General features: G+C 38.5%; 1 protein-coding gene and 3 non-coding genes across 4 annotated transcripts; all 4 read left to right on the top strand.

The window, feature by feature from the left end:
- Window positions 1-6,176: 6,176 nt before the first annotated feature.
- Window positions 6,177-13,336, top strand: LOC127624576 (60S ribosomal protein L17). The gene is made up of 6 exons (XM_052099359.1): window positions 6,177-6,289; window positions 6,375-6,415; window positions 6,623-6,757; window positions 12,303-12,401; window positions 12,813-13,004; window positions 13,256-13,336. The coding sequence occupies exons 1-6, from the start codon at window positions 6,250-6,252 to the stop codon at window positions 13,301-13,303; spliced, it is 555 nt and encodes a 184-aa protein (XP_051955319.1). The 5' UTR covers window positions 6,177-6,249; the 3' UTR covers window positions 13,304-13,336.
- Window positions 6,470-6,540, top strand: LOC127625584 (small nucleolar RNA SNORD58). The gene has a single exon (XR_007968319.1). It is a non-coding gene; the product is annotated as a small nucleolar RNA SNORD58 (small nucleolar RNA).
- LOC127625583 (small nucleolar RNA SNORD58) lies at window positions 12,138-12,204 on the top strand. The gene has a single exon (XR_007968318.1). It is a non-coding gene; the product is annotated as a small nucleolar RNA SNORD58 (small nucleolar RNA).
- On the top strand, window positions 13,068-13,134 carry LOC127625582 (small nucleolar RNA SNORD58). Its single transcript, XR_007968317.1, has one exon. It is a non-coding gene; the product is annotated as a small nucleolar RNA SNORD58 (small nucleolar RNA).
- Window positions 13,337-14,429: the final 1,093 nt, after the last annotated feature.

Genomic DNA, 14,429 nt, shown 5'->3' on the forward strand with positions numbered 1-14,429 from the left:
TATACAATATATTGTATAGTACAATGCTATATAGCAGAGACATATAAAGCTATTTTATCAGATCAGTGTTTATATCAGTGAATTAGAATTAGCTTAGCGATGGAGTTCTAGTTTTCAAGCATGTTTAATGGATTAATATGCTGTTGTCGCACTGAGCAAGCCCCTGCAAGGCTAACAAATTTGTTGTAATGTAATGCTTGGTTCATGTTGACCAGTCGCAGCTCTAACATTGTCCTGAAGTGCTCTAGAATTGTTCTCAAGAGGCGAAGAAATTTAACCTATGAGCTTCAGCAGATTTCCTGGCAGGATACAAAAGAATCAGTTCGATACTGCAGGAAGCACACAGGTCTCTTTGGATAACCTTTCTGCATGTAAGGGTAAGCAAAAATAGAAACAGTTTAATGGGAACAACATGAAATTCTACAAAGTGTACCTGTGCCACTGACAGAGTTTTGGAAGTTATGGCCCAAATCCACCATCCCTCCCCATAAACACAAGGACTGTATTGCATTGAGAAGAGAACGAAGGAAACTAGAGACAAGTGTGGCTGATGCTCCAATACAGCATGCAGTATTCATTTTAGCAGCGTTTCAAACATACAGAAAAAAGTGAGTTGGCATTATTTCTCTTGACAGGAAATGTAGCTGTAATATTGAATTTTTGATTGGTTACACATCTCAGAAAGATTTTTGGCTTCTTGCTCAGTGTCTTTTGCCAAATGAATGTTCTAATGCATCTGCATGGCTGCTGCATAATCTTCTTTTATAATCGATTACTTAAGTTATGACAATGCATTTTAGCATTAGTCAAAATGAAAGAAATTCATTCCTCAAAACAATGATTGACTGACGAGTTTTTAGAGAAAGCTGTTTCTTTTTTGCCATTTCTGACGTAAAATTTACCTTAAGACATGCCAGTCTATTGCATACTGTGGCAACTCAAAAAACAAACACAAAGAAGCTTCATTTAATGAACCAAATAGCTTTCAACTGTGTTTGATATAATGGCAAGTGATTTTCTGGTACCAAATTAACAATTTAGCATGATTACTCAAGAATAATGTGTTGGATTGATGGCTGCTGAAATGGGGCCTGTCTAGATTTAATAAAAAATGACTTTTTCAAATAGTGATGGTGCTGTTTTTTAGATCAATAATGTCTTGACTATACTTTGTGATCAGTTGAATGCCACTTTGGTGAATTTAATTGCAAATTTCCTTCCGACTGGTTGATAAATCTGTCCTGTTTCTGCTAGCGCTCATGTTTGAAGTCTGCTAGCCTGCTTAGCATTGCTTACATTTCTATTTTCATAATTTAACAATTTTTTTTGTGCATTGTTTTTTTTCACTTTTATATTTACATGGGATAAATATAAGCAATTAGTCAGACTGACGGAGAAGTTTAATGAGTTAGAGCATCCAAACTCTAGTGGAGGTGAGTGAGAAAGAGAAGCCAGTAGATACTGTTTTGGATGAAGGTTGGTCAGCGAGCAAAACACACGTTAGTTCCAGCTTTAGAGCCCCTGCAGCAGGGCGTTTGTGTGTCATCTCGGCAGCATATTCGTAGGGCAAAGCGACACCACTCTCCCATTCCTGTTAGGATTTCCAATCGATTCTCCCCACTCAGTGATGCATCCACTGAGAATCATGTTGAAAATGCCCTTGTTATTAGTGGCTCTATTGTAAGGTATGAGGAAATAGAGACTCCAGCCACTTTTGCTAAATGCATTTCAGGTACCAGAGCATCTGACATCAGATCAAATTTACAAGTGCTGGCTAATTCTAAATGTAGATTTTCTAAGATTGTTTTTCATGTCGGCACTAACAATGTCCAGCTTTGCCAGTCGGAGATCACTGAAGATAATGTTAAAGATGTGTGTAAACTTGCAAAAAATGGTGTCAGACACTGTAATATGCTCTGGCTCCCTCCCTGCTTGATGTGGTGACGAGGTTTAGAGTAGATTAGTGTCACTGAATGGCTGGATGTCTGAGTGGTGTCCAAAGAATAGCATAAGATTCATAGAAGAATTTTTGGGGAAGACCTGACCTGCTAAAAAGAGATGGACTCTATCCCTCCAGGGAAGGTGCCGCTCTCTTCTCTAGTAATATGGCTCATAGTCTTAATAGTGATAGTATTTGACTAACTGGGGCCCAGGTCAGAAAGCAGACAAACATGTTAATACTGGCTAAAATAGTCTGCTAGCTGCATTGAGATATCACACAGGTCACATAAACTACAACACACAGATATTGAATCATCTATATATCATATAGAGATTGTGTCTGTTTCCCAAACTACCAAAGTACCTACCGGCCGCTGAAACACTGCAGGGTTTAAGACTGCCAACCGTGAGCGGGAAGGGGCTCACTGGCAACCGCCTGGAGCTGGAGAACCGCTGCCAGGGGCGGAGGAGACCCCTTCTGTTCCCCGAGAACTCGGCGGGGCGTTCCGTCCACCAGGGGCTGGAGGTCTACCTCTGATCCACCCGGAGAGGCGCGGCTGTTGTCCAATAGAGGGTGGAGTGGCCGAGGAACAAGCTGCGGCGTATCGGAGAACTGGCGAGTAAGAGTTTTTTTTTTTCATCTCTCTCTCTCCTCTCTCTCACTGTCGCTCTGCATTGGCCTTTTCCCTCTTTTAAATTTTACAGTTTTTTGGGGGGTACTACACTGTTACAGGAAGTACCCCCCATTTTAATTATTTCTGTTTCCCACCCCTTGTCCCCTCCCTCGTCCAGGTAGATTGGGATGACCTGTTGGCAGACATGGAAAGGGGGGTGTACGTCAGGCCGGGGGTCCCCAGCCTGAGAGAACGAGGGAGGAATGTGGCAGGGCGGAGGGCGAGGCCGGGATCATACACACCCGGTCCCGTATTAGGCTAATCAAGCCTCTAAGGTATAAAGGTCGACTGCAGCGTATCGTGCGGGAGAGAGAGATCGTTAGCGGACATGTCCGTCATGTGTGTGTTTGTGTCTTTTAAGTTTATCATTAAACTATTATTTATATTGAAAAGCCGGTTCTCACCTCCTCCTTTCCATGAATCCCTTTACACAGATATTCCATCACAGCATAACAGTAATAACTTTATGAATTTCTTTACTGATATAATCTAAATCATCAGAAACAAAATTGGAATTACGCATCCATCTGCCACAGCACCCCAGAAGACTAAAATTATTCCCTACGAGCAACTTTAATTCTTTGCGGTTGTAGGTCAGGAAGAGCTAACAATAATTATCAAAACATCAAAATCAACAACATGTATGTTAGATCCAATACCGACTAAACTTCTAAAAGAGATGTTTCCTGTAATGCCAGACCATCTAGTTATTAAATCAGTTATTAAATCACTTATCAAGAAAACACAGCTTGATTCAGGAGAATTGGCTAATTATAGATGATTTTAAATCTCCCATTTATGTATAAAATACTAGAAAAGATGGTGTCCTCACAACAATTATCATAATGGTTTATGTGAAGAATTTCATTCACGATTTAGGCCCCACCATAGTACAGAGACTGCACTTAACAAAGTTAAAAATGACTTGCTCTTATCATCTGATCGCGGCTGCATTTCTCTTCTAATGCTTTTAGATCATAGTGCAGCCTTCGACACGATAGATCATGACAGTCTCTTGGATAGGCTTGAGAATTAATGTTGGCATTTGTGGACAGGCATTAGCTTGGTTTAGGTCCTATAGCTCTGACCGTTACCACTTTGTCTATGTAAATGAGGAACTGTCAGATCTGTGTAAATGAGGAACTGTCAGATCAAATTAGTTAAGTATGGAGTGCCACAGGGGTCAGGTTTGGGGTCTCTTCTTTTCGCCCTAGGAGACATTATCAGGAACCATGGAATTAGTTTTCACTGTTATGCCGACAATACCCATCGTTATATTTCTTCGAAATCTGATGAAATTTCACAATTTTCCAAATTAACCGTGTATAAATAATATCAAAGAGTGGATGGCGAAAAATTTCCTTCAACTCAATTCCGATAAAACAGAAGTACTAATAATTAGAACAAAAACCTAAATAAAATAAGATGCTAAAATATAATCTGACTATTGATGGATGTACTGAAACGTCAACTTCTCCAGCAAAAAATGTTGGTGTTATAGTTGATTGCAATCTAACCTTTGAAAATGAATTTCCAATATTTGTAGAACTGCATTCCTCCACCTCAGAAATATTGTTAAGTTAAGACACATCTGTAATTAATGCGTTCATGACCTCAAGACTAGATTATTGTAATTTGCATTACTAGGTGGATGTCCTGCAGGTTTAATAATTAATCATCAGTTGGTTCAAAATGCAGCAGCAAGAGTGCTATAACAAGAACAAAAAAAAATATGATAATATCAGCCCCATTTTATTGGTGTTACATTTGCTACCTGTTAGGTTTTGTATTCATTTTAAAATTCAAAGTACTGTGAGACTCATCACTGAACGGTACCTATATCAACCTGGTCAAAGGAGGGACAACACTCCCTTAAAATACATAGAAAATGAATTAACCACTAACAAAAGAACGAATCTGCCAAAATCAAAGGACAATGCATCTACGTGTAGTTCCTCAGTTATTTCGAGGTGACTTCAATGACTTTAACACAAACATTTATAGTAAATATAAAAATATAATTTTGTTTAATCATTGATCCACAACACTTATTAATACTCTTTTAACCACTAATAGTTCTTAAGATAAATAAATAAAATTGCCACTATATTAATTCCTTTTCTTTTACAGCATAATTTAATGTACAGCTGCTTTGAAATTTTGAAACGCCTGTTGTGAAAAGCGCTATACAAATAAAGTTGACTTGTCTAGTCCCACAAAAGTTTTGCACGGGTCTGCAAGGGTTCCATCTAGCGGTCAAAAGAGACAACAGAACAACATGACAAAAGAATATACAGTATTTTCCAGACCATGAAGGTTAACGGTTTATATATTGTTTACATCTATTTATTTTTAATAATATAATACTTTAGATATTAATTACATTTCTTTGATATTGCTTCATTTTTAAACAAAGCATTTCTTGAACCTGAAGTCTCCTGAAGTACTTGGAGACTTGTAAACCAAACCTGTAAATTGCTTGTAAATTACATTTTTGTATATATTATAATATTTGTATTGTATGTGTGTTGTATATTTTTGTATTGTGTATATTCGTTGTTCATGCCCAAATGGGGTTTCAAGCAGGGGAGGGGAGAGATCACCAAACTATATGGTGCAGCCTTAAAACCCAGGGCATCCCCGGGCAGTCAAGGGCCCCCTGGTAGTCAAAGGCCCCTGGGCACAGGCCCCATTTGCCTGGTTGGTAATCCGTCCCTGATTACACTCATACGAGCAGACAGAGAAGTAAGTTTGGAGCAAAAGAAATAGAAATAACCCTTGTGTAATTTGTCAGCATTATGCTAAGCTAATATGCTATTTCTAGCCATTTTACATGCACATGTTGCCCGGCACGATCATGCCGGGTAAAAAAAAATGTATCAAGAAAATTCACGTTGGATCCTAATAATTTTTTTCTAGTAAGACATTTGATATTAGGGCAGTATTGATATAAGCTGCGACATGTAACTTTTAACTTGCTAAAAAGGAAGGGTGCTGATTCTCTTCATGTTTTTGCTATCATGCAATTTACCCACATTGACTACTGAGCCACTGTGCGGCGCCACCACTTTATCAAAGGCAATGATTTCTGCAGATGCACGCCACGATGAAGCAGGAACGCATTTGTTCTCCCAGAATGCATCTGACTTCCTCTTCTCTTCCGCGGCCTGAGAACGTAAGTGTCTGACTGAATCCCACTGCAGCGATGGTCAGAAAATCCACTTGAATCATCTACATCATATGATTTTATCTCGAAATAACACATCGAGATGTTTGTTTTTAGCTGTATTTAAGGTTCCTTTAGAATATGGCCCGTCATACAACTCTAAATTACTGTATTTTGCCTCTTGTTCAGTGATAGCCCGTGCGCTGCCATTTTTTAGATGTCCGCATTAAACAGCAGCACTAATTTATTAATAGCACGTGCTCAAGGGATTCCGCTTTAAAGTATCAAAAGTGTCAATAACTTAATCCAATACAGATTAGAATATAAATTAATTCTGGCACAATTTACATCCAACCCTTACGATGTCAATTCGCTTGCTCTGTGGAGTTAAGTTATGAGTCGTCTCGGAGTTCATTTTCAGTGGTTTCTAACCCGCTTTTGTCTCTGTCCCAATGCAGATCTCCTAAAATGGTCCGCTACTCTCTCGACCCAGAGAACCCGACTAAATGTGAGTTGACAGCTGCTTTTTTTATATTAATGTTGTATTGTTGATAAAGATGTGAAGTAACTGTCTAATTGTTTGACTTGTACAGCATGCAAGTCGAGGGGCTCCAACCTTCGTGTTCACTTCAAGGTAAGGCTTAACCTGTTCATGCCTCAAAACAACTGTGATAAATGCACAATGTGGCTGCAATGATGACAGCTTAGGACACCTTTGGATCAAATATGAAAAGAATGACGTGTTTGTTTCTGAATAGCCTCTTTCTCTTTTGGTTTGTAAAGTGCTGTTTGACAGATGTACTTAAAACTGTCCTGTTAACGAGTTTTTTGAACCCCACAGAACACCCGTGAGACCGCTCAGGCCATCAAAGGCATGCACATCCGCAAAGCTAACAAGTACCTGAAGGATGTAATGATCAAGCACCAGTGTGTTCCTTTCCGTCGTTACAATGGAGGTGTTGGTCGTTGTGCCCAGGTGATTATATTATTTTTTAACACTTCTGCATGTACCATTAAAATGGGCTCAGATGCATACGATCAAACTGGTATGATCTGCATCATGCCGCTGTGTGCCAGCAAAATCGGTTGTCATAATGAACCAGCTGCTCATAGTTTTTCAATTTCGCCAATTTTGATTTGACGATACTTTCATTGTAGTCGTTCTGCTGAAATGTATCTGGATACCATGGCAATGACATCATGCACTCTGTCATCCTGTCATTCAGCACATGTTGCACCAATATAAAATAACGAGCTGAAAGAAGCTGATCTATTTCTCCGTGCAGCACGTGTATATGTAAGAGTATTTTTCTCTAATGTTCATTTCCCACGAGAACGGAGGTAAATCAGACAGTCACATTTAGACAACTACACTGTACTTTTTAGATAGAATACAACTTATGTTAAGATGTGGGGATTGTATTTTGAATTTGTTTACAATGTTTGGTTACAGTTTTTGTTAAGTAATTTCATAACACCTGCAATATGACATATGGATAGGCTACATGGAATTTGTATTTTAAAAATAAAAGCTAACATATGGTTAAATCGTGAACTAAATCTAATATAAAATGTTTTCACAAACTATACACCCTATACATTTAAGTGCAGAAGTTTGCATAACCCTTTTGTTTTTATAGGTTTCCACTAGAGGTCGACCGATATTGTTTTTTTCAGGCCGATGCCGATCTTTTGAAATCCGGGTCGGCCGATGGCCGATTACTGCTGCCGATTTATTTTGGCCGATATGTGCTTGTTTTTAACCTCTTATTTGAACCTTTTATTTGAAAGATAAAATGTAACACAAATAATTACTTAAGATAGACAACATTTCTCAACAAATACATTTATTGAACACTTGACCAATCTGCACTTGTACACTTAAATGACAAATGTATAATGTAAAAACATATTGTATAAATAATGTATAACAAATATATTAAATAAACAAAGCAGGTGTTACGAACTGCTCCGAGACATGAAGGTTGAGATCCAAATGCAGCTTTAAGGGGCAATCCAGACACGTAATCCAATATTCAGAGCATCCAAGAGAAGCACAGGCATAACTAGGGATGGGTATCGTTAAGGTTTTAATGGTATTACTGTCTTACCGGTACTCCTTATCGATCCGGTACTTAAACTGTATTCTTAACAGTTATTTTTAAGATAAAGGTTATATAGGCACAGTGATTTAATTTCAGGAAGGTCTACTAACATTACTGTTCAGGTGTGGTTTAAAAAGAAATCTAATAATCAATTGTAAAATAACACTGCATAGTTTATCATAGATAGATTAATGCTTATTAATGCAGAAGTTATTCATTCAAGAGCTGTAAGTGATTTTCTCTTTGCCTTTTGTTGTTTGATTCGCAGTAATGGCTCAATCGTCAGCATGTTTATTATTAGGACGCTTCCCCTTTAAGACAGAGTCTAATAGACTCCTGATCAGGGTTTCCGTTGTCCGGTAATTACCGGACATTGGCCGGTAAAAAAATTAAATGTCCGACAAAATTAAATCTCTCCGGTCAAATTGTCCGATTAAAATTGCCTAATAATCCCATCCCCCTAACACAATCTGAATTTGAGAATAAGCCTAAAATGTATAAAGCAAAAATACACCGATCTCTTGCTATGTTATAAAGGAACAGGCTCTATCGTTTGAAAGTTATGAAACAACATTGCATGCTGCATTTCAAATAAAGCGCACGCCTAAAACGGCTGCAATATAGACCTAAACAACGAACGATTGAGTGAGACGTTTCAAATATGGCCAGGCCCAGGCAGACTAGCTTTAAAAGCTTTTTTCAGAGGCCAGACGATGGTGAATCAGGAACATCTCATTATAGATAGATCAGTGCTTCTAATCCGCGCATTCGTGCAGTTTTTTTCTCTATCATCAAAACTGAATAGCCTATGTTCATCAGTGCATGGTTACAGTCTATATCAAGCAGGGATACGTTTGTGTGCATTTTATTTTGTGATTTCACCGGAATTAATAGAGTCTCCGCAACGGCGATAGATTGAAACGCGCGTCCTAGTGAAGATTGCGCAACTCCCGCAGCGCGTCGTCCATGCAACTGATAGCAGCGGACACGAGCGCTCAGCTTGATTTCAAAAACAACAGATTTTAGCACTAGATCTCTTATTTAATAACAGACTAAATGAATGATCTGCTAGTTAACTGGAGATGTTTTATTTATTTGTGTTAGGTACATCCGTGCCTCAATGTTTCAAAAAGTGAATGTGTGTGAAACCACAGTAAAAAACAATTGGCGTTGATTGACGCCAATCGGACGTTCATGTTTTTTTTTTCGTCTATTTGAAAGTTAAGCTAATAATAATATGTTGCATTCTATACGGCCTGATTATGTCATTTTTTAAGTTACATAGACTGCCTCCAGTTTTCCTCAACTTGACTAATTAAGAGGCGATATATTTGACCGGCATATCATCAAAATGTCCGTAAAACGAAACCTCTGCCGGTCACTTTGACCGGCACCATTTTTTTCTAGCGGAAACTCTGCTCCTGATGCAGCGTATTTTCTCCCAACTATTTCCATAACTACGTCCATTTAAGACATAAACTGTGTTTAAGTGAATCTCCAAGCCGGTCATTTAGACATATTTTTGTGTATAGTTGATCGTTTAAACGCGCACATGAAACCCAAAATAGTGTATACTTTGCTTGTCTCGTTGCGGTGTGTTTCGGAGTCGCGCCACCTTGGGAACTGTATCTATTGCGCTCTTTTTATTATTAAACGCGTCCCACAATTTAGCAACAGTAGCTAGACTGCATTTTACAACAATCACCGATCGTGCTGATTCTGACGTTAAGTTTGAGTTTTAGGGAGAAATGTCAGTGCACCGCTGTGAAGGGAAGGATGTTGTGCTAGACAGAATGCGGCTTATGTATAAATATTATTTTTATAATCTTTGGAAGGCGAAATCTAAAAATCAGACTAATATCACAGATCTAAACCAGGCTATGTCTGAATGTTTAGTTCTCTCACTCATTATGCAGGGCTCGTGTTGTGCTCGCTGTGGCACCGCTTGAGTGAGATCTCTCTCTCTCTCTGACTGCGAATAGCTAAATTGCATCACAGACAAATTGTTTCATATTGTTATACATAGAAATGGCTGGCGAGATAAAATAACTTTCTCTTTATAGCAATAAAGAATGTATTTTCTTAATTTCTCCAGTACCGACAGCAGAAGCGATAACGTCCGAGCTTACCAAAGCCAGTCCTTCAATAGCTTATAGTGCGTTGGTGTATTTGTATTACTTATTTCTCTGCATTGAGTGACAACCCTCTCAAATATAAGACACACAAACAGAACAAATAAAAGTCTCAGATTCACTGTCTGTAATTGCAAAATTCTTGCTTATTGTGATATGATAGCAACCCTTCTGCTGTGATAATGCAACTTCAACTACGCTATCAATATCCAAAGTAGCCGAATGTCATGTCAACTATCGCGTTTGTCACGTTTTTTCTTGAAGTTGGCAGTAACATATCAAAAGTTTTTAATTAAATATAAAGAAGTTATACAAATTTAATCCTTTTTTCTCCAAGGAACTTAGCTCCTTGAGGTCTGCTCACTCTGCTGGAAAATGACTCTAGGGGCAGCGCGCGTCGAACACGTGTTCCACAACAACACTAGGCTGCCCACAGATGCGCCTGCCTAATAATCGGCTTGATATGCGTGGATATTGGCCGATGCCGATTATGTAAAAAATGCAAAAAATCGGCCGATTAATTGGTCGACCTCTAGTTTCCACACCCCTTTCAATAGCCTATAAAACATTATATATTTTTTGTAGTACTGCCCTTCAAAAGCTATAACACAATTTACTCTTATTTGCATTACTGTTCAAAATTTTGCACCACTTGATTGTTGCCTTGAGCATCAATAATTGTGTTTACACCTTTTGTAATAGTTGTGTATTAGACCCTCTGTTGTCAAAATCCGGAACTCATATATAGCCACTGTTGGGAAGAACTCTAATGTGCAGAAGGTGCAGAGAAACCAAATAATTTTACTGTGGTTGGGTTTTTTTTTTCTTAAGAAAAGTGGACATCTTTACTGCTCAGGAAAAAGCAGGTATTCATGAACAAGTATTACACAAATAGTCATTGAGAAAGCAGCACACCATATTAGAAACCAAGGGAATGTAAACTTCTAAATAGGATCATGTGTGTAAATTCAGTTACTATTTTGTTGTGTGAAATATATGTGAGGATTTGTTGTCAAATAGCTGCTTCGGGACAGTACTAAATAAAAACAAAATGCAATTTTTATGATCCCTCATTTAAAAAAAATTCTGGATCGATCCTGCTCCGGAGTACAGACTTTGGTGTAACGCTCATTCCTTTGATAAACGTGAGTCTGACCATCACTCCTGGTGACTCGTCAGTGAAGAGCGTTTTTTTTTTTTTTTTTTTCTGGTCCAGCGAAGGTGGGTTTGTGCCCATAGGTGACATTGTTGCCAGTGATGTCTGGTAAGGACCTGCCTTACAACAGGCCTACAAGCCCTCAGTCCAGCCTCTCTCAGCCTATTGCGGACAGTCTGAGCACGGATGGAGGGATTGTGTGTTCCTGTTGTAACTCGGGCAGTTGTTGTTGCCATCCTGTACCTGTTCCGCGGGTGTGATATTCAGATGTACCGATCCGGTGCAGGTGTTGTTATAAGTGGTCTGCCACTTCAAGGACGATCGACTGTCTCTGTCTTAGTCATCTCACAGTATGGGCATTGCAATTTTATTGGCCTGGCCACATCTGCTGTCCTCATGCCTCCATGCAGCATGCCTAAGGCACGTTCATGCAGGTTTTGGTGTTTTTCAGAGTCCGTAGAAAGGTCTCTTTAGTGCCCTACATTTTTATAACTCTGTTCTTAATTGCCTACCATCTGTAAGCCTTTAGTGTCTCAACAGTTTCACAGGTGCATGTTCATTAATTGTTTATGGTTCATTGAACAAGCATGGAAAACATTGTTCAAACACTTTACAATAAAGATCTGTAAAGCTATTTGTATTTTTACAAAATTCTTAAATACAGTGCCTTAAAGATTTTTTTTTTGTTGGAGTTTAGAATAAAACAAATGTTAATTTTACTCCCAACACATGACCTAATAAATAATAAATCCAGAGAAACCGATAATTTTGCAGTGGTCTCTAAATTTTGTCCCGAGCTGTATAATCTGACATTCAGTACACCCGCTGTGATTTTTATAATCTTTCCTCCAGTGCATCTGCTGTGAAGTGTAAAGATTTATTTTAATTGCAGTGCACTTTAAAGAACTTGTGCTGGGAGATCCGTCAGTAGAGGAGAAACTCGTGTGAAAATCTGTTTGGTCATTGTTGTAATGACAATCTTAGGACACCTTTGGAAGCAACCATGAAAACACCACTGACTCTGAGCAACATGCAGTTCAATTCTGGTGCTCAAATTCAGTTTTAAGCCAGAAGTCTTTGTGACTTCAAAACATGTGATTTTTGTATTTTTTTTCTTTTCTCATTTAGGCCAAGCAGCATGGCTGGACTCAGGGACGCTGGCCCAAGAAAAGTGCAGAGTTTCTGCTCCATATGCTAAAGAACGCAGAAAGCAATGCTGAGCTCAAGGTATGGCTGTGTGAGTAATGGCACAGTGCATCAATCATTTCAACTTGGGCAGCATAATTGTTTCTATTAGTAAGTCTTAAAAGTTCACCTAAAAATGTAGATTGTCATTTCTAAACGGCATGACTTTGTTTCTGGAACTTAAAAGGAGATCAATGACCAACCTTATTCAACATTCACTTATCTTTTTTCCACAAGCATGAATGTTTACTGAGATTAGCATTCTACCTATCATTACCTTTTGTGTTCCAAGTTCGAGTAATTTAGGTTTGGAACAACATGGAGTAAATGGTGACCATTAAAATTTTTGGAAAATCTACCCTTTGTGCTGGCCTTTTAAGTGGCCTGTTTGAATACAGCTTTTACTACTAGATGGTTGCTGCTTTTGATTCATCCAATATTGACACCCTATAGGGTTTGGATGTGGACTCTCTGGTGATTGAGCACATCCAGGTGAACAAGGCCCCAAAGATGCGAAGGCGCACGTATCGTGCACACGGACGCATCAACCCCTACATGAGCTCCCCATGCCACATCGAAATGATCCTCACTGAGAAGGAGCAGATTGTTCCCAAACCAGAAGAGGAGGTATCTCAGAAGAAAAAGGTATGAGTGCAAGTGTCCATCTGTTACAAATGATTACAATTGGTTGTTTAACTGAATATTTGGCTGTAATGATGACATCTTAGGACACCTTTGGATTAATAATGAAAAGAACTATGTTTTTCTGAGCAGCCATGTCAATGCTGGGGTTCTTCAGAACCTGGATTGAGAAACTGTGTTCTTGGTGACTTGATGTCATATTATCTGTATCTGGTGAATGCATAGTATCCATTGGTTGTGTTTGGTCTCTGCAGATTTCCCAGAAGAAACTGAAGAAGCAGAAGCTTATGGCTCGGGAGTAAATGTAAATAAAGTCCAACATTCGTACTACACAATGTCTCTGGTCCTTTTTTTGTGTGTGTGAATTCTTTAGCTCTTGTTGGCATGCCTGCATGATGCCAAATTAAGATTGTTTGAGAAATTGACCTTTTGTCAGTGTGTTAATGTGCAAAACTTATCTATGAGAAAAATGTTAAAATAAAATTATCACTAGACCTGCCAAAAAGTACAAAACTCATGCAGACTTTATGGTTAAAGCTTAAGGATGTATTTCAGTGCTACTTGCACCACCATGAGGAATTGCCAAAATAAACGGTTGTTTTCAAACCACTTACTGAATACGCCATTATTCTGTTGATCGAACAAACAGACGGTCCTGCCCCAGTCTTATGCCATTAGATGAGTCAATGTCATTATGTTGGTGTGGACGGGTATCTCGAAACGGGATTTTTAATGGTGCCACAGTTTTTAGTTATTGGGGAAAAAATCTACACTCACTGTTATCTGTGTATAATAAACTGGGAGAGGATAGAAAGTGTTTTAACAATGAAAAAGTTATACACTTCAGCTTTCTGATCGTATCTGGTTAAAGATTTGGGCTTGCAATCTGAAAATGGCTGAATCAAACCCAGTTAGACTGCCAGAGAGCTGCTGGAATCTCCTGTGCCCTTGAATGGGTACTTCCAGGTGATTTTCTTTTTTTTTTTTTTAAATGTTTTAGTCTTTGGCAAAGGTAAAGTGACTACTCATGAAACATGTTGATATCATGCAACTAGCCATGAAAGCTGTACTAAGGTCAGTGAGATGTAAGGAAAGTCGTCGATCAGATCCGCTCTGTGGTGTTGGCAACACATTGAGCATATCAACTAAATTTTAAGCCGTAACTCTTTAAAAGGAATGTGATTTTGCACTTGAATTATTTAGTAGGTATCAGTTATTTTTGTTATGGATTTACTAGAATATAGTAAGCCTATAATTTTAATTATTTTTTTCAACTAGCTCAGAGGAGTGTTTGGTCTTAGTTTTAGAATTTTAAAAGAAACCCTTAAAAGTTTGTAGAATGGCAGCATGTTGGCTCTAACATTTATATGTGAGCGGATGCGTTCTTATGAACTACAGAAAGCGGTTTTCAAACTTTGATGCCAAGGA

The sequence above is a fragment of the Xyrauchen texanus genome, chromosome 31 (assembly GCF_025860055.1).
Source record: "Xyrauchen texanus isolate HMW12.3.18 chromosome 31, RBS_HiC_50CHRs, whole genome shotgun sequence".
Taxonomy (NCBI): domain Eukaryota; kingdom Metazoa; phylum Chordata; class Actinopteri; order Cypriniformes; family Catostomidae; genus Xyrauchen; species Xyrauchen texanus.